Raw genomic sequence first — 25,213 nt, 5'->3', positions numbered from 1 at the left:
TGAAAAAAGATTTCCATTTCCAGCTCTGTTTCAGGGGTGTTGTTATCGTTGGGGCTGGGAAAAATCTTGTGTGGGACTTCGAGTGGAGTATTCTTGTATCGCTACAGAACTTACGATGGCAAAAGAGTACGGATTAGGGATGGTGTGAACCTCCAAAAGGTTCAGGTTCGTGTGAACGCGAACCTTTTTGAAAGGTTCTGTGTGAACGCGAACGTGAACCTCACGGCGTCACATGACGTCATATTGCTAATTCCAACCCTACGTTTTAGTGAAGTTATAGCCTATATTAATGTACAGTTGTACGTACACAATACCTAGCGACGACTCGGGTCACATAATGCCACAATGCTGACTAACATATTGACGTTTTAAACGTCGCCAAATGTATCAACTGGGGCAATCAAATTATGTAATAATCCCACAAAATCAATATCTTTCGTCGTCTTGCCGACAATTTCGACGAGGACTTGCAAGGGAATATTAGCTTACTCCTTAACGGTCTAGGCCAGACCGGACAATGTATTCGGCGTGTGAGTATTGCTACGTTGATATTGATGAGAATGTAAATCGGGTTTCTGTGCTTGCTACCGATATTACTGTTAACAAGTTATACAGCAGTATCCAACAGCCCAATCGCACATATTTGGTTTTGATGATACCATAAACATATGTAATCAAGATTGACCCCGTACACCCTCTAGAGATAGATCAGACAATCAGATCAATTTCATTGATTGGTTGAATAAGCATCATTCGCTCTTGATTTTGTGTGATTGCGGTTCAAGGTTTGGTGTTGATTTTTGCTGCATGGCATGCTGCAGCGCAATGCATAGAGTGACTCGCAGTTGAAAGGAAATAAATTTCAACCAAAAGATGTTACAATGAAGTGAAAATTGTAATATATGAAAATGGTTCACAGTGCAGAACCTACCAAGGTTCGTTTGTGAACGTGAACCTCACGTTCACACCATCCCTAGTACGAATGATAAGGGTCAGACAAAATCGAGTACTCAAGTGATACGATTTCGAATCGAGTAATAAGCTACTAGTTCAAGTATCACCCGTTATAATGTCGTATTAGCACGGATGCCGTGGTAAGTTCAAATATGAAGTCTGTTATGCGACCACAAAGAATATAATGCTAGTTCCACGCGAGGCTGTAATGACTCCAGTCGGACACGATTTTTGTGACTCGACTTGACTCGAGTCATATTTTAAAATGCGTAAAATGACTCGACTTGAATCGTGTCAATTTGTATATTGACTCGACTTCTACCAAGTCATATGAATCGAGACTAAGACGGCCAATACAGACATTTCATTAACTTGGGAGAATAGTAAAGTCACCACATCATTGGCATTTCGTCTATCATTCTTGATACTAGGAAAATAGGGCCAGAAACTGTTAAAACTGAGGAAAGTTACGATATTATAAATGCGAGTCATTCTATATTACTCGAGCAGAGTTGGAAATAGCGGATTGAACCGGACTGAACTCAAAACTGAACAATAGTGAACATCATGACTCGGACTCGACCCTCTACTCAATTACTTGAACTTGACTCGGTGGTGAATTGAAAATGACTCGACTTGACTCGAGTCAAAACTAGAAAAGTGAGATTGGCTTGTGACTCGGAACCTTGTGACTTGGTTATAACCCTGGTTCCACGTCACAATAAAGATTATTTTCGATCATATTTATATCATTATCATCATTATCAGCAAAATTGCCTCTTACTACTCAAATCAAATCATTAGAATTAATTTTGGATTGAGTTTTGAATACTCGAATCATGGTGTCCAGAATGGAATAAAATAATTCGCGCCTACGGGTGAAGCTTGTACGCATTAGGGTTGTCCAAATTTTGGGAAAAATACCCCGTGATTGTGTCTCATTCTGTAGATCAGCGGTTCTCAACCGGGGGTCCACGGACCCCCAGGGGTCCGCGAAGCAATTTCAGGGGGTCCGCGAGACCTCTAAATTTTTAAAATGGATTATCACCAAATTTTTATTTTATTTTTTTAATTTGAGAAAGCATGAGGCAGTTTCGCACCACAACTGCTAAATCCCCATGACTCATATCATCATAATAATCGTCTGACATGGACTATCGTAATGTGGAAACTCATTTCATTGCCAATTTTCCAACAACCTGCTGATACAAACAAAGTGCTGTTTAGAGACATTTTGTTGGGGTTTGTGGAAAAAATTAAAATATGGAGATAGTAACGTCAATCAGGGTGACTTTGTAATGTCTGCGAAACCTTCTCGATTTGAAGTTGACAGTCTTATCAAACTAGTGAACAGTCGTTTGAAATTAAAATTTCCGAAGTATTTCCATATTTTGTCCCAATGCGAGGAGCAGCTTCTTGGAGGTACAGAACTTTAATATACAATTGAATAGTATATTCATATTGAAATGAGCCCGAATATTTTCGGCTGAAACTCGTCATAAGTCGGATAATGATATACCTGCTCTTATAGCTCGGCTATCAGATTTGGCGCATTCTTATTGCGGATGGCCGGATGCCCCATCGACAGGACTGCTTTTTTTATGAACAAGGAGTGTTTCGTTGCTATCAAAGCATGACGATCCAACCCTGAAGTTCATATCACCAATTGGTATGCAACCTTGTCTTGTTAATGTTCAATTGTTCATGGTCGAAAGTATTTGCTAGTAAATATATATGTAAACTCGAATAGAACAAGTCGTTTCATGACAGTCTTTCTCTGGTTGGAAAACGTGGATCCATTTTTGGAGCATAAAATTTGTCAATACTTTTAGATTAGAATTTCACTTTGACGGTAGAAACTCTCTGCGGGCTGAATCCGGCCCGAGGTCCGTATGTTGCCCGTCACTGCGCTAGAGGCTGGGCGTGATATGTTCATAAAATATGTGTTTCTTCATTTTGGTGCCATAAATGTTGCGATCACATCAAAAGTATCGTCGGAAGCGTTATGCGTTAATATTCCATTAGCCTCGATCTATCTTCGCAGAAATGGTTTCCGGCACTCCTCGTTCATATTAAAACGAAGACGCGGATTTTCAAGACATTACCATGTAGCCTACTTCAAGAAATACAGCAGCAAAATTAGCTTTGAAATAATAAAATTCCGACAATTTTTACATAAATAGTATGATGTTATCTTCATGAAAATCAATATTTTGCTGTTTATCACAAACCTACAGATCAAGTTTGCACAAGACAGATGAAGTTTGCACCATAATAGAGCTAACATTGAACTAAAACTTGAGGGGGTCCGCGAGAGTCCGTGACGGTCAAAAGGGGTCCGCGAAGCCAAAAAGGTTGAGAACCACTGCTGTAGATTATTGATAAAAAACAACAATCAGCCTGAAAGAAGCTTACAGGAAAGCCATAAAGATTTCGGGCAAAGCGTTTGAAAGAAGATGCTCAAGAATAGGCGTGCCACCGACCATAGAACGGCGAGAAGACTAGTAATCCAATAACCACGGCTCTTGACTGGCTAATCGGCTATGCTTTAATGATCACGGCAGCAGCAGCCTGCTGATAAAGTGTTCAAGGAGTCTGCTACCGGCGGGGTTTCTGAATGCGCATTGTTGGTAGGTTGACAGGTGATGATTTAAGATTAATCCAGGACATGTTGAGGTATACGAAATACATGATGAACAAACAGCAGCTGCTTCACAAAAACTTTTACAGCATAACCGCTTTATTTTGAAGGAAACGGCTGTAGCCTACGTGCCGTGTTTTCATCGAGGTAAAGCAAGGGAGCTTGTGCAAGTCTTGAGCGAATTCACCGTTTCAGAAGGGATCCATCGTAAGTGAATACAAATATAAAGCTTAACAATGGCGCTATACTTTGTGTGATCTTATTGGGCTGAAGCTGTAGTATAAAGGTGACGTTTTGATTGCTCTAGGAATCGGCTGAATCAGCGGGTTAAGCCTGGCACTTATCAGATGCTTACAGCAAATTGGATTCACTTGTAGGTGTTGTTAAAGTCCTTAATGATAACGCAGAAAAGAGGTGTTAATGTACGCACAGTCGCACAGGCTATGCTGGATATGGTATGTCAAAGTCCTTTGATCCCGCAGAAAAGAGGTGTAAAGAAAAGTACAGACTATGCTGCATAGTATCCAGCATAGTTCGGATATCATATCCAGCATAGTCTGTGCTTACCTTACAGCTCTTTTCTGCAGCATGTTTAAGGACTTTGACAACACAATTCAATTTGCGGTAAGTATAACTGCCAGGGATAACCGGCTGATTCAGTCGATCCCTAGGGCATTCAAAACTTCAACTATATACTACAACTTGGGTCCAATAAGATCACACAAAGTATAGTGTCATAGTCAAGCTTTATATTTGTATTCAATGATGATGGATCCCTTCTGAAACGGAGAATTCGTTCACCACTTGCATAAGCACCTCTGCTTTTCCTCGATGAAAACACGGCATGTAGGCTACAGCCGCTTCCTTCACAATAAAGCAGTCATGCTGTAAAAGTTTTTGTGAAGCAGCTGTTGTTTGTTCATCATGTATTTCGTATACCTCAACATGTCCGGAATTAATCTTAAATCATCATCTGCGAACCTACCAACAATGCGCTTTCAGAATACCCGCCGGTAGCAGACACCCTGACCACCTAATCAGCAAGCTGCTGCTGTCGTGATCATTGAAGCATAGCCGATTAGCCAATCAACAGCCGTGGTTATGTGATTACTAGTCTTCTCGCCGCTCTATGGTCGGCAGCACGCCCATTCTTGAGCAGCTACTTTCAAACGCTTTGCCCGAAATCTTAACGTCTTTCCTGTAAGCTTCTTGCAGGCTCATTGTTGTTTTTTATCAATAATTTACAGAGTGAGACGAATACAGACCAGAGATCAGTAGACTGAAACGCTCCATGTATGTGATATACGCAAAACACAAGATAGAATAATAGACAGAGGTGACATCTCATAAACAGAACATAAAACAGATTGAGACATTCTGGGTGCAACCGATTAGTAATTTATGAATCGACAACAGAAAACAACCAAAAAACAAGTCCACATACCTCGGAGGAAGGGATAAACTCAAACTCTTTCATGACCGCCTTGAAATAATACTGGCCCGGTTGCTGTAACATCAAATTGAAACGCATTAATTTGCAAAGACCAGATGCGTTCTCATTCCGTACCAGGTTTCGAAGCACCAGACCTCCGTCGGAATCCGTTAAATTGTTGCTTCGAAATGACCCGCCGCTAACAGTTAGGAAAACTCCCTTCAAAGGCCCGTTCTCCTCACCGTCTGTTTCAACCTGCGGAATAAAACGAAATTACAAATTTCAGCTTCCTGTAACCAGAAATGGATAGTGTGTGTGCTCCGGTAGAAGCCGAGATAGTTATCTCGAAAACCCGCCAGAACTACTGACAAAGTGGATTTTGTTGAGAGGGCGCATCAGGGTTGATCAAAAAATTTCGGATTCCAAGAACCAAATTTGGCGCGATTCCAACTGGTAGATGTGAACTCACAGGAGTTTGAAAATTTTGAATTTATTCTACTTTCACCCCATAAAATTGTTGAGTTGTTTACAAAAACTATGCAAAACAAGTTTGACACAATTCCAACCCGTATAAACGAAGTTGTTTCAGTACTTCATTTATAATTATTCTGGGATTACCCACCATGCAAGCTATTTCAGCGAATCCAAAATTTTCAACTGCAATCACTTTGCTTCTACAAGTTGGAAGGGGGCAATAATTGGTAAGAATCGTTCTTTTACACAACTTCACATTTGAATGGGGTTGATAATAAAAAAAAATTTTAAATTTTTCATTTTTTTTCATACTAAATTAAAAATTTTACAATTCCTGTGCGTTCACAACTACCAGTTGGAATCGAGCCAAATTTGGTGTGCAGCGTTTTTTTGGCAACCTAACAATTTAATCGGTGAATCCTCGGAATCCGAAAAAAAAAGTTATCTTTCAACAACCATCGGGCGCATAATTTCAGCAGTAGATCTGGGCTCGACCCTTTTGAAATTGCAAGATACATATTCTCGGATATGGACTCTCAGGCTAACAACACTACAAAATGGAGCCAATCCCGAAAATCATACTAAGATATCCTGATATCCGGACTATTTTGCCCAGTTATAGGAATTTTACTCACAACCGTCATGCAAGCATATTGCTAAAAGCACAATCGGCAGTGGATGAGAGTTTGTAGGATGAATTGCTGACAAAATCATGTTAATCTCACCTTGAAATACATTTTTGAAAATTTCTTTGCATGAAAGTTTCCGACTTTTGCTCGACTCTGAGCGAACGAGTATCCTTCTTTCTCGGCGGCGATAGCGTAAGAGACGCGCGGATTTAACGGGCCGGACCTGAGATCGGGTATGTATGTTTTCAGACCAAATTTTCTGCTACAGGCTCAAGAAGCACACAACTTCACTATCGCAAAAAACAATGCAATCAGCGGGGCTGTTAAAAAATAATTTTTCTCAAACTTTACTGGCTATTTGATAAATTGTTGGGTTGGTAAGAAAGCTACACGACTCAATTGCAACCTGCTCAAAGAGATATAAAAGTAAAAATTTAGATTTATTTTATATTATGAAATTTTTTTACAAAAGATACTGGCTAGTTGACTAAATCGTTGGGTTGGTTAAAAAAGTATCACATCAAATTCGGTTCAATTCCAATCTCTACGAACGGAGTTGTAAGAGTAAAAAAATTCAGATTTCTTATAAAAAATACAAATTAGAGCTGTCCAAACTTTTTTTGCAAATACTTGACAATATTTTTAGGTTAGGGTTAGCTAAAAGATGTTACACATGAAATTTGGCTCAAATCCAACCTGTAGAAGCGAAGCTAGGCTATATTTGAAAAAAAAATCGACTGGTCAGTTGATGAAAATGTGAAGTCGTCTAAAACAAGGATGCATATCAAATTTGGCTAAATTTCAATTCGTAGAAGTTAAGTTATTGGAGTATAAATTTTTGGATTTCAAAAATAGTATTCACGCCGGTTATTTCTATAACTAATACCAAAAGATTTTCCACCGTAAATACTACTTTTGTTTCAAATCCAAGATTTAGGCCTACAACTCCAATACCTTCGTGACTCGCTGGAATTGAGACGATTTTTTATGGATTCTTTTTAAGACAACTAAGCAAAATCATGGAATAGCCCATAAAATTTGTTCAAAAAATGTAATTATTTTGAATACATTCAAAATTTTCAAACTCTAATAGTTTTGCTTCTACAGGTTGGAATTGAGCCGAATTTGGTGTGCAGTATTATTTTTAGCCAACCTAACAATTCTATGGAATACCCAGAAAAATATTGCTTGTTGCGAAAATTTATTTTTTAAATGATTCGTAATAAAAAATAAACAGCTTACTTGTACTTCCCCATTTCGTCAGTCAGATAATGATAGACGTCCGGTTGGTCTTGATCAGTAGATATGGTGATACGAACGTCTTTAATTGCCGGGGTGATGACGCCTTCGATGAAGAGCCCTTTGAACGCGTTCATGACGACAACGTCGCGATTGCAATCAACGCCTGCAAAGAAAAGAGGCTGTAGAAAAGGTCGATTGTGAACACACTTGTATAAACTACCAATCTAGTCATTTGATATACAATTGGCTACTCGTTTTGACTAATTTTAGTGACAGTTGCAGATTTTGAAAATTGGGCAGTTTTAGTTCGAGTTGCAAGATTTCAAATGTGAGTAGTTCTAGATGCGAGCTTTGAAAAAATGAGTAGGCCTACCGTAGTTCTATTTGCAAGTTTTCTGAAATTGAGTTCTAGTTCTAGTCAGAGGTGGTCAAAGTAGTCAAGAAAGCTACTCAAGTAGAAGTAGAAGTAGCGAGGAAAAAATCTACTCAAGTACGAATAGAAGTACTTCTTCCATAAGTAACCTAAAACTACTTGAAGTAGAAGTAGATTTGACTGACTTTAAATCGACTCAAGTAAGTAAGTAGTTGTGAAAACGATCTTAATTCGTTCACACGGATTGTAAAAAGGTGGAAATTGAGCTACGCGAACGGTGCCGAGCTTGATTCATATTTATGTATAACAGAAGGTTTCTCATTTTCGACAGCTTAAGCATTCTTTTCTGTTTTCTCGAACAGCACGTTTTGGAAAATATCATGGTATGGCGCCCTCCCCCATATTATAAGGCCCGTAATTTAGTCGAAGAGCAATACGGAGAAGTTGTATAGGATACGGTGTAAACACTATGCACGTCTAGTAAACAGTAGCAAAAAATATGGTGGACCGTAAAAATGCCATATTGTGTAGGTTTATTTCCGGATATTAAAGGCATTACTACATTTGCTTTTATACTTCAACATGTATGGTATCCAGACAAGAGAACTGATATTAATTAGAACTCAAAGTATATGATACTGGCAATTGAAAGTAAAATATTATTACTTCTTTTAAAAGCAGAACATGTATTTCATGTCTTCAGTCTAGAAAGTTTCAAAAGTGGCGGGCATAAACAGCTCTAGAACTAGAAAAAAAGTTTGAGTACACTTTTCCAAATTAGAACACGCCATGGGCATGCTAGATTACGATATGATAAGTAAATGCTACATTGCGAAACATCAGTTGCAAACGTTATGAGCCATATATACTGTGATGAAATATTTCATATGAGCGAAGGGCTACAATGTGGTGTGAACCGAACCGCCAACCCGCTACCTAAATTATATTCACTGATACTTTCGTGAAATGATACTGGTTACTCCGCATCCACTGCGCATGAAGCGCAACGAAAATTCTGGGTTTTACTCAACTTTTATGAAAATAAAATGTTGATACTTCGTGAAAACAGCCCCGAAATTCCTCAGGCTATTTTCCTGATTGGAAGATTGAACTACCTCTACTTGACAAACTGAAAATTGCGAAAAGTAAGTAAGTAGATCACAAAATATTACGAAGTAGAAGTAGCGAAAATCAGATCTACTCGAGTAAGTTCCAGAAGTAGAGGAAAACTACTTGAGTACTTCGAAAAAGTAGAAGTACTTCGATACTGACCACCTCTGGTTCTAGTTAGTGATCTTGAAAAGAGAGTAATTTTAGATCTAGTTGCGATTTTCGAAAAATGAGCAGTTTTGGTTCTAGTTGCGATATTTGTATAGTGAATAGTTCCAGTTCTAGTTGCAAGGTCAAGTTCTAGTTACGAGCTTCGAAAAGTGAGTAGTTTTAGTTTTAGTTGAGAGCTTTGAACAGTGAGTAGATTTAGTTCTAGTTGCATGTTTTGATTATTACTAGTTTTAGTTGCGAGCTTTGAAAAGTGAGTAGTTTTAGTTCTAGTTGCAAGTTTTGAGTAGTACTAGTTTTAGTTGCGAGCTTTGAACAGTGAGTAGATTTAGTTCTAGTTGCAAGTTTTGATTATTACTAGTTTTAGTTGCGAGCTTTGAAAAGTGAGTAGTTTTAGTTCTAGCAAGCATTCGAGTAGTACTAGTTTTGGTTGCGAGCTTTGAAAAGTGAGTAGTTCAAGTTCTTTGCGAATTTTGTAAGGTGAATAGTTCCAGTTCTAGCTATAAGTTCAAGTTCAACTTCTAGTTGTGGATATTGAAAAGCGAGTAGTTTTAGTTTTAGTTGCAAGGTATGAAAAGTGAGTAGTTCAAGTTCTTTGCGAATTTTTTAAGGTGAATAGTTAGTTCCAGTTCTAGTTGCAAGTTCAAGTTCTAGTTACGACCTTTGAACAGTGAGTAGTTTTAGTTCTAGTTGCGAGCTTTGATTATTACTAGTTTTAGTTGAGAGCTTTGAAAAGTGAGTAGTTCAAGTTCTTTGCGAATTTTGTAAGGTGAATAGTTCCAGTTCTAGCTATAAGTTCAAGTTCAACTTCTAGTTGTGGATATTGAAAAGTGAGTAGCTGTAGTGCTTTGTGAGCTTTGAAAAGTGTGCAGTTCTAGTTTTAGTAGCGTATGTTGAAAACACAGCAGTTTGAACAAGTCTGGTAGTGACACAAGTAAAGAGCAAACCTGAATTCACAACGACTTTGGCAGATTCCGGTTCAAATAACAAAATCGCCGATTTCGTCGCAATTGACACGCTCTCCATTTCTTTGGCTCGGTAATTCGCTACGTAGTTAAACTCCTGGAAATTAGAGTTTTAAGGAGAGTAAAATTTAAACTAATATTTGATGACAGTTGCAAGAATTAAAATAATCACAATAATCGGGCCTGAATATTTCCTCACTCACCTTACTGTCCGTCCGTTTTTCCAGTTTTGGGATAATCTCCAGATCTGAAAATCCAGAATTTCCAACATTATATTGTGGAGAAAAATTACTGGAAATACAACCCAGACTACCAAACGATCCTTCAACTCTGGGTCAATAGACTCAATATTTGTTACCGATATCGAAATTTCGTACCATCGTGACCATATCTTTGAAAAATGCCACAGCAAAGATAAAAAAAAAACGACGTTTCACACGATACCGTTATCCTGAAACATTTTCAGGAAAATCAGAAATTAGATTAGAATTAAAATGAGGGTTAAAAATATTCAACAAATTAGATTAGAACAAGATTACCTGCATTTTGCTCTAATTAGTCCAATTGAACAACTACAATAATTGTGCAGTAAGACCTTGATAGCTTTCACAGCCTATTTAACGTCCACTTAATACAACCAAATACTCCAAATATTATGTATTAAGTGGAAGTTAAATAGGGTGTGAAAGCTATCAAGGTCTTACGTTTATATATATCGTCTGCTATCGCCCAACAAAGTATACAATTGTGCAGTTATCCAAGTTTGCCCTGTTGTATGTGCCACGAGAACATACCTTTGTCCATTACACTGGACTGCAATATCAGTTTCAAATCTTTGTCTTTGTCCGTTGACAGAATCCGCACAGTTACATCGTGAGCGATCGCTTGCAACACGACAGGCTGAGGGTCTGACGTTTTGTAAGAGAATTCCTTCTGCCCGAAAACGTGACAGGACTCTGGCCGCAGGACATACTCTCCGGGTTCGGCCACGCACATTTGGTTCTTGCCCTTGGTCAGGTCGAACGAGCCGGCAGGCTTACCACCGCGACTGATTTCCTGAAATTGAAACGTTAACATCAGAGGTAGTCATGGCAGTCAGTGTTGTCAGTCAGTCAGTCATTAGGGGTGTTCAAAAATGACTTTTTTTCTCAAATCGTACTGGCTACTTGATAAAACTGTTGGGTTACCTAATTTAAGCCCACACACCACATTTGGTTCAATTCCAACCAGTAGCCGCATTGCTACAGGAGAAGAAAGTTTCTATTTATTATATAAAAATTAAAAACAAAAAATTTGAAAATTTTTTGCTCACCCCATGAAAGTGTGAGGTTGTCTACAGAAACGATGTTCACCAAATTTGGTCCAATTCCAACCAGTGGAAGCAGAGTTATTGCCGTCAAAAAATTTGGATTTGAATAAAATAGTATTTACGGTGGGCACCACTATAATAAAAAATTAAAGAATTTTTAGTCACCGTAAATAGTATTTCATTCATAATAAATTTCACGGCAGTAATGACACGAGTCCGACGATTTTCTGATGACTCGACTTGACTCGAGTTATTTTCCCAAAAGACGGAAACGACTCGATTGGAGTTAATCGGTATATTGACTCGACTTGGACTCGAGTGATTGCGTATGACTCGAACCAAGTCATATGACTCGAGACTCGGACGGCCAAGACAGTCATTTCATTGTAATTTCGGAGAATAGTGAAGTAATCAACATCAACCTATTGGGATTTCGTCTATTGGTACTGGTACTTGAAAATGCGACCAGAAACTGCTAAAAGTGGGGAAAATTAGTATATTATAAATGCGAACCATTCGATATCACCAAACAAGAAGTATAAAAAGTGGGTTTAACAAGACTTTAACTGGAAACCGAGCAGTCAACGCAATGACTTGGACTCGGACTCGAGTCATAATACCATGACTCGGACTCGAACCTCTGCTCGATGACTTGGACTCAGCAGTGAATTGAAAATGACTCGATTTGACTCGAGTCAAAATTATAAACGTGAGATTGACTTGTGACTTGGTTACAACCCTGGTAAATCTATACTGTTATTGTAAATGTCAGTTTACACATAACAGAATGTTCGTCGCAACATATTTCTTTATTCCTCGACACTCTTCAAAGCTTTTCGAATGACGCAGAATAAATCTGGCTTACAATATTTTACTATGTTTATTTGCAAAATGCTTTTCGGCCTTGAGCAAGTATTAAAAAGTATTTTGGTGGGGGGGGGGGGCAGATTTTCATCAAAATGGGCGGTTCAGAACGGCATTTTAGCATACCATTTTAATCCCTGGTTAAGAGCCTCTTTTTAGAGGTTAATAAGAGGTGGGTGATTTCGAATGAAAGATTAGACTTTGTAACACAAAATGACCAATGACGCTACAAAAAGGAACAACCTTTGAAAATTAAATACATTCATCGTGAAACAGGGGTTATTTCAGACACTTATTATGCAAATTTCACTCGTAGAATTAATTTACACTTGTCCTAAAAACTACTTTGTACTTTCCAAAACTCGGAGCGTAAAAAGCATATAAGCTTTGCCTGAAAATCTGTTCAAGTTGGAGTGTAAGTAGTCTTTTTTTCATAATTTGTTACTTGATGAAATTGTAGGTTTGCCTAAAAAAATGCCACATATAAATTTTGATTCCCTTCCCACCTGCAGAAGCTTAGTTGTTCGAGTAAAAAATTTCAGATTCATTTAGAAGAAAAGTCATTCAAATTTTACCTGCTACCATGGAAATTTGCTACATTGTATAAAAAAAACGATAGATACCGTAACAAATTTGGCTGAATTTCAAACCGTGAAAACTTTTTCTAAATTATATATTTCTAAATAAATTCAAAATATTTCACTCCAATAGCTACGATCCTACAGGTTCGTTTGTGGCCAGCTTTGATGGAACATTTTCATGTGACAGCCTAGCCATTAAGATTTTTAATAAAGGGTATTTTTGAAAAACTACACTGTACAGCTGTCGATGACCACTCTGAATGTTGGAAAGTACGGAGTAGTTTTGGGGACAAGTTCGCTATAAAAGTGATTACACTCACCAGCCGCAGGTTGTGCGAGACGGAACAAATCAACCTGTATCCGGACTGCTTGAACTCGACAAGATTCTTCTCCCCGGACTTGGTGTCTAGAACGGCCTCGTCTTGGAGCCAGCACCAATTTTCGTGCTTTGCGGCAAAATGATATCTTCCGGGCAGGAGATTCCTACGGAAAATAGTAGTTTAACAGGAGAGTAGTTGTCACAAATAATGGCAGCAGAGCTGTAATGGCTCGATGACTCGGGTCACTTTGCGTATTGACTCGACTTATTATTCCGCGCGACTCAACATAAATCGGGGGGAGAATCTGTCTTTTATCTGTTTAAATAAACCTGATAAGAGTGGCAGTGGACAAAGCACTCATCGTTGATACTCAAGTAGAAGTAACATCACATATTCACACTCAAGTACGAACAGAAGTAGTGAATTCAAAGTAAGCGCTGCAAAGAACCCTAGGCCTAGTTTTGGTTATAAAACTGAAAACCGCGAATTAAAAGTAAAAGCAGTCTGGAATCTCAACCACTCGAGCGCAAATAGGTGAAATCTACTCAAGTACTCTGAATAGTACAAGTAGGCCACTCCTTTAGGCTACTGACCATCTCCAGTTAAGAGTAAGACAAATGAGTACATTATGAACGCCAAGGATTCATTTCACCCAAGTAGAGTTGCCATAAACGGGTTGAACATGACTTGAACTCGTGAAGTAATCAACCGTATGACTTGGACTCGAGTCTTAACAGCCTGACTTGTTTCGGGCTTGACTCAGGCTTATGGCCATTAGAATGAATTACGGTTTTATATGATAGGAAGTGGAGATGATTTTTGCTGTATTTATTTCTAATCCGGAATCGGGTTCAATTATCAAGATTTTGCAAATTCAATCATTCTAAATCTAATTTTTGTAGCTATCATTGTACCTCCAATCTAATTTTAAAAAACGGAAGATTTTCAAGTTTTCCAAACTGTTTGAGTACTCACTGAAATATGATGCTGTTTGACTCTGTGGCTTTCCTACTGGCTACGGAAGAGGCCGGTTCCCCGTCCCTCCTCATTTCCACGGCGACCCCTGTGCATCCGTCAAGGCAGGTCAGACGGACTTCAATATCCTCCAAAACTTGTTCGAACTTGATGTCTTTTCTTGGACCATTCGAGACGGACACCTAACAAGATGAAGTATGTTCATGTGTAAAACAGGCATCACTACAAACTGAACACATAAATAGATGATGATATCTACTGAGAATGAGAATTTGATGGTTATCCAATTGCACCAGCGTAATTGTTGACTAGAATAACCAAATTGAAGAGCTTCTTCGATGTACAGAACTTCAATATACAATTGAATAGTATATCCATATTGAAAAGAACCCGAATATTTTTGGCTGACACTCGTCAGGGGTAATCGCCAGCAACTAGTAGAGAATTGGAAAGAACATTGTATACCAACAATCGTATCTCGAAATATGACGTCACCAGCATGAAATGACATCTCAAATAAGACAGCGATCAATGTACTATTTTAAGATGGTACACGAACTCCTTTCGTTAACAAGCTTGGGCTGATGTATTTTGATAAGGTCGGCTCCAAGGAACACAGGCGTCATTGGGAGGGGCCGCTCACACTTTCATCTGTGTGCCTACGATTGTTGATGTACAATGTTCTTTCAAATTCTCTACTAGTTGCTGACGATTACCGCTGACGAGTGTCAGCCGAAAATATTCTGGTTCATTTCAATATGAATATACTATTCAATAACCAAATTGGGAGTATCCCGCTTTGCACCCACTAATCAGTTTTGGTTGACAGCTTCCGACGAGCACGACAACAGGGCTGAGCACCATGATTCGAGTACTCGATTGTGATTCCAAGTGGAGTAGTGAACGATAATTTTTTCGAGTTCTGAACGAGTATGCTCCCAGCCACCAAGAGTTATATTATAAACGAGACCTCAGTTTCGATACTGTATTCCACTGTGGCTGTGGCGCATAGCTACGCACGTTAGTGGAAAAGACATATATATCTGTGAAGTCAGTGATCCACTCACAGTATTGTCACAAAGTGCAATGAAATAGTTGCGGCCCAACCCTACATATGACTCAAAGGTTCACAATGCATGCTTTAATTCAAGGTACTGCTATTTTCAAGTAGGCTACTACTGGTCTTTCATTCTGGTTGCTAAACAAATTATTTAAAAATAGTGATTCAATATCACCCTAATCTCATCCAGAACATAGCTTTCACACGAATACAAACCTTAGCGACTGCCGGATGGAATTGAAGCCACGACGTTTTGCTAGCATCGGGAACAACCGGTTTTAAAATATATTCGCCTGAGAAAAGAAATCAGCAATTAACTTTCAACTTTTCAACGCATACCTATAAAAGCGGAGCTGGTGAAAGTAGTCACCGTGTGCTAGTCATATATAGTGATACAATTGTTGATATACTAAGGCCTTTCAGATATCTACTGGTTGCTGATGATTACCCCTGGTGCTTGTTGTAAATATCCAGGTTCATTCCAATGTGAATATGGGGGATGTTCAAAAATAACTTCTTTTTCTTTCAAATATTAGTGGCGGCTACTTGATATACCGGTAATTGTTAGGTTGACCAAGAATGCCCTGCACGCCAATTTTGGCCAATTACAACATTTAAAAGCAATGCTAGGTAAGAAAAAGTTTTTGACTTATTTATAAAATTAAATATTGCGTAAAAATTTCTCACATTTTTCTGGCTACCCAATGAAATTGTTAGGTTGTCCGAAAAAACAATGCACGCCAAATTTGGCTCAATTTCAAACCTTAGAAGCGAAGTTACTGATGTTCAAAATTTAGGATTTCAAATCATAGTATTTACAGTGGGGATATCTATAAGCAATAATTTAGGATCTTGCCACTGTAAATACTATTCTTCAAATCCAAAATTTTGTCCCCCAATAACTTCGCTTCTACTGGTTGGAATTGAGCTAATTGTTATTTTTGAACAGCCCTAATATTTAATTGTACCATGAAAAATTACAAGTATATCCTCAGACCTTAGTGACCACCTCTGGAAACTCGCCACATATACCAACAAACCTGCGGGTTGTTGGAAGCAGAATTTTCCGTTGGCGTCCACTTTCTTTTTTTGCCTTTCCGATCCGTCGCTGTTTCCGAACATCATTTCTACTCGTTGAACATCGAACGATTTCACGTTCTTCACTTTGACGTGAACTTGACCGCACACGGAAAAACGATCTGCCACGATGTCTGAGAGTCTCGGGGTATCGGAGCCTATTCGGACCTGAAAATTCAAACATGTAGGGCGGAGATCACGAAGTTTGATTGGTTAAAGAGTAGATGATCGTGTTCATCAGGATTTAACAACCCAGGATTAAGGAAGCCGGTTGAGCGCAGAGTATAAAGTTGATCGAGATCCATCTTTAACGTCATTATTTAGCAAACCAAACCAAACACTCCGTAAAATTCCTATGCAGAAATATTCCCATAAATGACCATGACAACTGTCTCCTAGGTATCGCTGCACGGTACTAATTGGATACGGCTTGCATTTCGCGATGATAATTCCACCAATTATAATCGCAGTATCGTTTATCAGCAGGCTGCCGTTTCATTCAACAACCTGACCACTGACAACCAAAAATGTGTTTTTGCACTATGACACAACACTGCACACATCCATCACTTGATTGAAAACACAGGACATCTCTAGCTGTTATCATCACGCATAACCTTTTACTACTTTGTGAATAGTTTTCAATCAGACGATTAGCTTCTCTCGGATCAGCCAACTTTATGATCTCTGCCCAAAATGCACCACGATTTGCTGTTTTTTAATCACACAATCAGCATTCTAGCCCTTGGATAAGCTGTCTAGCTGACTTGATGACCTAACGGTCGTATTGCTGGCCACCATTTCACCGAATAATGTTCTCTTATTTTTAGAAATAACCTCATGTCTGTCTGTCTGAAATATATTTTCATAATATCTGCAGAATAGTACTGAAAAACTACACACAATTGCCGTCGCGGAGGAGTCAAAGTAGCTTAAACTGTAGATTTTTAGATTTTTAGTACCATTTTTTAGATTGATGAAACATCATGCTCATGTTCATCACATTGTTTTGAAGTTAATTACATCTGGAAAGAAAATGAGAACGTTTCATAGAGTGAATTTTATGTTCGTATTTTGGCCATGCTCATGTTCATCACATTGTTTTAAAGATAATTACATCCGGAAAAAAAATGAGAAAGTTTCATAGAGTGAATTTTATCAAAATGTGTTAAACGGACGGAAGCTATTTTAATTCCACAGCGACAGTATATGTGAAACTAGAGAATTGGGTATTTCACCGCATGAGATTAAAATTGGAAAGATTTCACTTCAATTTTTTTCATTTAGTTCAAAATATAAGAAGTTGCGGAGTCTTTTAGACCCTGTTGCAAGCAAGAGAACCATTGCCTACTCACATTAGACTTCGGGAAAAAGATGTCTTCCTTTTCGACTGTAATCTTGTAACTTCCGCTGGTCATGCTCTGAAGTCGATAAAGTCCGTTCTGATCGGTGACAGCCTGCTCGACGCCGTTCACAAATACTTGGGCCCCTGTTAACACAACATTCACAAGCTTCACATGTCTGGACCAGGCTCAGTGGAACAGTAGTTGTGGGGAAAAATCCAGTGACTGATTCGCTTGATTCTGAATCGTGTGTTTTGCTTCAAGTGGAGTATTTGAGTGTCACCGTGATGACATTTTATCAGTATGAATGATATGGCATGTCCAAATATGTACTTTTGATGCGTCCAAAAAGAATACAATGCCAGTTGAACATCACATTAATATTGAAAGAGACTCTTGGAGGTACAGAACTTTATTATTTCGCCATGCCAATTTCAATGCACTTTGTGACAATGCTGTGGGTTGATCACGACTTCGCAGACATGTCATTTCCACTAACACGTGTAGCCTTGTAGTACATGGTTGGTATGCTGAGATACGACCAAGTGAGGTGGACAACCTTCCGCAGTGGAAAATAGAATCGAAACTATGATTCCCATTGATAAATTAACTCTTAGTGGCTAGGGGTATAAAATTTCAATACTGCATAAACTCATCTTTAACTACTCGCTTCGAATCAATAGAATTAATACTCGATTCAGATTGGAGTATTAATTTGGATACGACGGCTGCATAAATTTGTTGTAATATTCAAGTTCCGTATCTATTTCACCCAACCACATTGCGGGCGAGATAACAACACACCCACCTCTCACAGGTTTTCCTTTGGGGGCGGCTCCGTCCAAAACTTTCCCCGTTACCGAGAAACCGGTGACAGAGAACCTTTGTTGAAGGATCACGTCGCCGTGAGTAATTGAAAATGTTGCTTTCTTTGGTTCGACGTCAAACCTGACAGAAAAATGTAAATTTGAGCACCAATACTTATTACTAAGGCAAGTTTTGCAACTTTTGCAACTTTATTTTACAGCTTCCAGCAGCTTTCTAAATACTCAAGTTACGTAGTATGGTGTTTTAAGCTGTTTGAAGGAATCATATAATGCAACTTTTTGCAACTTCTCTCCAGTTTTTCAACTATTTGCGGCTTTATCGATATTTTATGCAACTAACATTTTACTAGATATATTTGGTAGGCCTACTATTTGTAAATAGATCGCTTGATTATTTCACCGTCGTTTACATTTGAGGTAATTTCTGAATCGACGTACATTCAGGCAAGACCGCCGAAAATTATAGTTCCACTGGGTAAATTTTTTCAGGAACTTGATTTTGTCGCCAACACTGAGTTTCGCTACAGTGCCTTGGATACGGATCAATCCGAGTATCTCAATTTTCACACCTTAATAATTTCAAGAAACTTGTCCATAAATGTACCTTTCTAGGGTAACCTTTGTGAAAAATATATGAAACTTTTTATTGCAACATTTATGAAAAATAAGTGCAACTTTCCAAGGATTTGACTGCAGCAAAACCTTGCCCTAGCCTACTTATTACTGATTTATTATTCTCAAGAAACATAACTATACGTAAGATTACGACTGGCATCCTATTTTGTTCAAGAAAACCAGATTTAGATTAGAATGACATTATCAGCATTCCGCTGTAATTAGTTGTGCAATTAGTTATTCATGAATCGTTCATGAACTTCATAGCAATTGGACCTGAAATGAATTGAATGAGAAAATTCACTTTTCCAAATTAGATTAGAAATTGAACCACTGAATTGGCATAAACTTGGCAATCGACTTGAATTTTGATTTACAAAGAAATGCTGTGAAAATCTATTGAAATTATATCAAATACGAGCTCATTCTCCCAAGCATGAGAATGGAAAATGTCTGTACGCTAGGGCCTGTTCAAAAAAAAACTTTTCCTTCAGATTTCACACGCAACTTGATAAAATTATTAGGTTGGTTAAAAAAACACTGCACACCAAATTTGGTTCAATTCCAACCACTAGAAGCGGAGTTATTATTGCGGTAGAAAAATTTCTAATTCCATGATTTTATAATAGCTTGTTTGGTTTGGTTTGCTAAATGATGACGTTAAAGATGGAGCTTGAGTCAGTCACCGTAAATACTATTTTATCCAAATTTTTCTACTGCAATAACTTCGCTTTTAGTGGCTTGAGTTGAGCCAAATTTGATGTGCATCATCTCTACTGACAGCCTAACAATTTTATGGGGTCCGCAGAAAAATTTTGAAATTTTATTTTTTTGTTTTATAATGATAAATTCAAAACTTTCTACCGCAAGAATCTCGCTTCTACTGGTGGGAATGGAGTCAAAGTTGGTGTGCAGCGTTTTTTTAACCAGCCTAACAATTTTAGCCAGTGAAATCTGAAGAAAAAGTTTTTTTTGAACAGCCCTACCGTACACCGAGTTCGATTCATTTCGCAAGATGCACTTTTCCTGCAGCATTTTCAGGAAAACTTTGACCTCTTACTATGACCAAAACTGCTGCAACTCAAATTCCCAATCGGGTGAATGGGGGTGAGCTCAAAGGGTGCCCTAAATTATTTCGGTGAATTAACATAAATTACACATCATGTTTTGACGACTCCCCCCACGAAAAATACGCTTAATTATGGAAAATAGAAAGAAGCATTTAAACGTCGGCCATTATCACGCCACAATGACATATGAAGTTTTAGCCACTATGGGACTCCGACAAGTGTGCCAAAAGATCGCCAGCGAGAACACCTTAACCGCAGAGGATTGCAATTATGTTGTCCGTAAACTTCGATGTATATAAGTCTAATTGTCCATAGGGGCTTAAATCGCTCGTGCCGAATTATCATCGCAGTCTGCATCCCACATGACAAATAACATCCATCAGAGAAAAATTATTTGCCAGTGAAGAAATACCAATTTTGAATCGTGTGCTTACTTTAGTTTAATACGTTTATGCGTTTCAATAACTTTTAAATATATAGCGGACGAGAGGTAACAAAATAACAACATGTAACGAAGTAATTGTACCAACGCGCACGCCCGAATATGATCAATTATTAATTACGTGCCCCCATTTTCCCAGACAATAGCTGACTCACCCCTACTGGTAAGTCTGATTACGTGGGCTGAGAGAATGAAAAAGTTTATAGCGACATATATTTGCAATTACCACCTATTCACTCATGCATTATACAAAATTTTGGCGCCTAGGGCGACCAGACCGCACAATCTTTGCTGACCATCGAAATCGCGCGACAGGGTTCTTGGGGGCGAAGCCCAGAGAAGTTTGGTTTATCACGCTATGGGTGCGCAAGAAAATCGTTTTTTAAAGGGCTGACGAAGTGCTGTTACGGCCCTCCCTCTTCCCCATTGTCTTTATTACAATCCTTGCAATATGGGGGGCGCTAGAGCCCAACATTGTTTGAAAGGGGGCGCTGGACGAAAAAAGGTTAAGAACCACTGGTGTAGGCCTACTGAATGAAAACCTACTGAATTGTCTTTCCTTTATGAAACGGAAACAGGGTGTACTCAGACGGAGGCAAACTGGGAAAAACAAAATCTCCCTTTCCATCGGATGACACGCTGCATAGAAAGTGAAGATCCTCGGAATCGGTGACGTCTTTCAATTCGCCCGGCGGTGATTTATCGCAACCTTTCACCTTGGATACAATAAATTGCAGGAATTTCGTCGCTGTAAGCCCCAGTGGCCCAACATATGAGGATGAGACACATTGAAAAGCGAAAGTGGAGTACAAGACACTTGGGCCTGTGATTTCATAACACTGGAACTAACACAAACCCCGCCTCCAACTTTGAAATTAATCCTTATCGATACCTTCACCCCAACCTTTCACCTAACCTAACTGTGACCAGGAATTTAATTCACATGCTCATTGGGGTTGTTCAAAATTTACTTTTTTCCAATTTTACTGACTACGGTACTTGATAAAATTGTTAGGTTGCCTAAAAAATGCTGCACAACAAATTTGGCTCAATTCGAACAAATAGAAGAGAAGTTATTGAAGTTAAAAAATTTTAATTTGGAAGAAATAGTATTTACAGTGGCAAATTCTTTCATTATTTATTATAGAACTACCAACCATAAAAACTATGATTTTGAATCCCAAATTTTGGACATCAATAACTTCACTTTTACTGGTTAGAATTGAGCCAAATTCACTCTGTGTCGTTGTTGTAGACAGCACAACAATTTCATGGGGTTGCCAGTACAATATACAATTTTTCATCTATTTTTATTAAATTAATCCAATACTTTTTTCTTATATAGCAGGGGTGGGCAAACTGAAGCTCGCAAGCCACATACGGCTCTTTGATGATTGCAAATGCGTTTCGCCATTCTGCTAAGAGATTTAACCTGATGGCACTCTGCATTTTGCTGACGATAACCACAGTCGAACATTTTCGTATTTATTTCAACATGAATTTATTACCGTATTCAAAACCAATCTCTGCAAATCATTTCGACAAAAACAACCACAGACTTACCACCGAATTCATCTTCTTGTGTGAGAACAACAGAAAATGGACGCCTTCCACCGGCAAATCAGCCGCATTCACCTTACCCCGAACGGCGTAGCCAGACACCACTAAAGACTGCGCGCAATGGACACTGTCCTTGGCAACTGCGACACTCACTTCATTCTGAAACACGGTGTCACGGTTAGCGGAATATCGAAAATGTCTCGTGATCATTTACGAGTTTCAAATTATGAGGATATCAAAGTGAGACTCGGAGAACTAGAGAATTTTCACCTTCTCCAAATTAGATTATAATTATAATTATAGCTACATCATGTCTTCAAAATATGATTGGAATTATAATTAGAGAGAGAGAAAAATATTTATTGATTTGTCCGACCGTAAAGAAAATAACATTGGTGGATGAAATAATAACAAGAAACTAAAAGGTGCAGGACAGGGTGTGATCAATATGAGACGACTCTGGGTAGGTTCAACTGGTCTGATCACACCCTGAATTTAACAATTAGCCTACATATCATATTCATCAATTTGGTTGCAATAGGTTGGGATAAATAAATTCAGCAGAGTGTAATAGAGAAAATAATAATATGAAAATATTGGGGTGGGAGAAGTGGGGACAGTAATATGATATGAGGTGACGGAATAATTCTTTTTTAAAGGAGTGACATGGAAGGTCCCGTGAAAAAACATTTCACAATTAGACAATAATGAGATCACTTAATCGCTCTAATTAGTCTCGCTGTCCAAGTCTGCCTGTGTGATTACAGTATACAAACCACCATGCCTGCTTGAACGAAAAAGTTTTGTGAGAACCGCGGATTTTGTATCGTCCAGGCATCACGGAATGGAACTGAAACGACCCTCCGTCTGTGGAAGAAGTTTCCGCGATTAACTTTGACGAATCTTGACTCATCAGCTTCAGCGTGACTCCTGCCGGTCCTCCCACTTCGAGTCCCGCACTTTTAACCTGTTTCAGACCGATTCGACGTTGGGATTTTGCAATTAGGCTCTATTGCGGTCAGACTACTGCTAACTAACAATCTAGTTACTGAAAGGGGCACTGCGCTCTAAAAATGATGTGATCTTGAATTGAAAAAAAAAACGAAAAAAAAATTTGCCCGCAGCCTTTTCTTTCAGAACGCCACCGTAATGGAGCTGCAATTCATTGAAATTTCCAATGGACCCTCACGCTCCAGCAGTCACACAGAGATCGAACTTTATATAGTTGTCAGCCGATGTTATGAAGCAAATATGTCGTGCACGCCAAGATGGTTTAGATACGGCGATCAACGGAAGATGTTCAGTCAGGAGATTTATGTCATAATCGGGCCTACTGTATTCTATTTCTTTAGGACAGAAATAGATCATGTCTTATTATTCTGTATAAAACATTGTTAGACATGATCTATTTCATTCTAGACATCTGGAAATTCTAATCTAGACATTCAGCAGGCACATCTTCAGGAGTTTGTGATAAGTTATTAAAGTAGCTTACAGCCGATTACACTCTCTTGACTTATTGCCCACTTATTTTTTTCATATTTTGGCAAACTCTTAATTTATTAACCTTCTCATTCCATTTTAAAAAGCCATCAGGCAGATTATAACGAATATAGTTGACGATACATTTCGACACAGATGAGGCAGCCACTTTCCAGAGCTCTAAATATCACATTTTTTTACCCCGTTCTGATAACATTTGAGGGGGTTACTTCGGACATCACATATTTTTCATTTTGATCGCAGGGTGAGCCCACTGAGATTTTTGCCATGGATTAAGACTACTCAAAGGTATCTGCTGCTAAGTTTTGAATCCATGACTCGCATGTTATCTATGTGTGGTTGTAAGAAATTTAACAGCCATCAATTTTGAAAAAATTGACCCCCGCCATTAATTTATCAATGTTGGGTCAAGTTCATCTGGCAGTGAAATGATTCCACCTTTTATTGAGACTACTTGTGGTACGGCACTGTTGTCGCACGAAAAAGAATAACTATTTAAATCTTTTACTGCTTAGGCTATGCTTAGTGTCCAAAGTTACCCTCAAGTCCAAAGTTACCCCGGTTTAAGGTAGTTCCAGTTCAAATCAAGTCAAGTCCAAGATAAATCAAGTCACTTTCGGGTAGTGACTCGAGTCCAGTCTAGTCATTACAAAATATGGTATATAAATTTATTGAAGGGAAGATTGCTTCAAAAATTTGTCTCCGAGTCACCGGTCATTTCATAAGTCGCGTCCAAGATAAATCAAGTCAGAATATATATTAGCCTAGAACTTACACGACTTGAAGATTGACTCAAAAATTTGTCTCGAGTCACGAGTCATTTCATAATATTCATCAGTCAATTCCAAATTAATTCAAGTAATTTTATGGTAAGGACTCGAGTCAAGAAACTCAGAAAATGTCACTCGGGCGGAACCAAGTCATGAATATCAGTGAAATCCTGTACCTGTCCAGTGACTGAGAACCCCAAAAACTGAAAATTGATATCTTTTCCCTGTGAGCATGGATCATTGACTCCATCTACGTGCAAGTTTACGGACATCGGTTCTGTAAATTAATCACAGTCACCAACCATCACAACAATAAATTAACGAGAAAGAAAGACAAATATATTACCAAACGCCCAACCGCTGGGAGGCTGAAGTTTCAAGACAAAATCTCCCTGAAAAAAACGACGGCTTGCAAAGTAAGGGAGTAGAAACGTACAACTTAAAACACTCACGTTTTCAATGAAAGGCACCATGTAGTATCCATTGTTGGGCGCGCACTCAGTTTGGTATTTTTGAATTCCATTCGGGGTGACCAGTCTTACCTGTAGTTGCGAAGTTATTACAATCCGTGTTTGTTTCTTGCTATGTTAGCCCACCATTTATACTAAGGTATGCTACAAACTAACGTACGGTACGACGACCAATCTAGTTTGTTGGCAGAGTAGTTGTAGTTCTAGTTGAAAATTTTATAAAGTGAGTGGGTTACTGGCAGTTTTAGTTATAGCTTCTTTTATTGTTGTGCATATAAAAATAATTTAGGCCTAGTTGCAGCACAACTAATAAACACTTGGCGTCATTTGCCGCGAGTCACGATGGTGTTCTGATGTGTATTGTTCTTGCAGCCATTACTATAGCTCAGAGTCATGATTACTGACAGTGTCACTAACAGGGGTGGGTTTTGACGGTGGA

At 38.6% G+C, this 25,213-nt stretch overlaps 1 protein-coding gene across 1 annotated transcript in view; it reads right to left on the bottom strand.

The window, feature by feature from the left end:
* The window catches only part of LOC145444665 (BOS complex subunit NOMO1-like), a 78,283-nt gene that overhangs the window by 14,586 nt on the left and 38,484 nt on the right, over positions 1-25,213 (bottom strand). The window contains exons 3-21 of the mRNA XM_080322680.1: positions 24,757-24,846; positions 24,651-24,696; positions 24,481-24,581; positions 22,816-22,998; positions 22,035-22,190; positions 21,018-21,187; positions 18,326-18,465; positions 17,530-17,663; positions 16,138-16,342; positions 15,314-15,390; positions 14,038-14,219; positions 13,063-13,225; positions 10,783-11,044; positions 10,192-10,235; positions 9,971-10,085; positions 7,373-7,535; positions 6,227-6,353; positions 5,163-5,282; positions 5,040-5,102 (exon numbers count right to left, since the gene is read on the bottom strand). Of these exons, the coding sequence (XP_080178806.1) occupies positions 5,040-5,102; positions 5,163-5,282; positions 6,227-6,353; positions 7,373-7,535; positions 9,971-10,085; positions 10,192-10,235; positions 10,783-11,044; positions 13,063-13,225; positions 14,038-14,219; positions 15,314-15,390; positions 16,138-16,342; positions 17,530-17,663; positions 18,326-18,465; positions 21,018-21,187; positions 22,035-22,190; positions 22,816-22,998; positions 24,481-24,581; positions 24,651-24,696; positions 24,757-24,846 (2,541 nt within the window). The remainder of the gene's footprint in view (positions 1-5,039; positions 5,103-5,162; positions 5,283-6,226; positions 6,354-7,372; positions 7,536-9,970; positions 10,086-10,191; positions 10,236-10,782; positions 11,045-13,062; positions 13,226-14,037; positions 14,220-15,313; positions 15,391-16,137; positions 16,343-17,529; positions 17,664-18,325; positions 18,466-21,017; positions 21,188-22,034; positions 22,191-22,815; positions 22,999-24,480; positions 24,582-24,650; positions 24,697-24,756; positions 24,847-25,213) is intronic.

Source organism: Botryllus schlosseri, chromosome 8, assembly GCF_051294905.1.
Source record: "Botryllus schlosseri isolate E-star chromosome 8, Bs_hap1, whole genome shotgun sequence".
In the NCBI taxonomy this organism is placed as follows: domain Eukaryota; kingdom Metazoa; phylum Chordata; class Ascidiacea; order Stolidobranchia; family Styelidae; genus Botryllus; species Botryllus schlosseri.
This window is presented reverse-complemented; position numbering and strand designations above follow the sequence as displayed.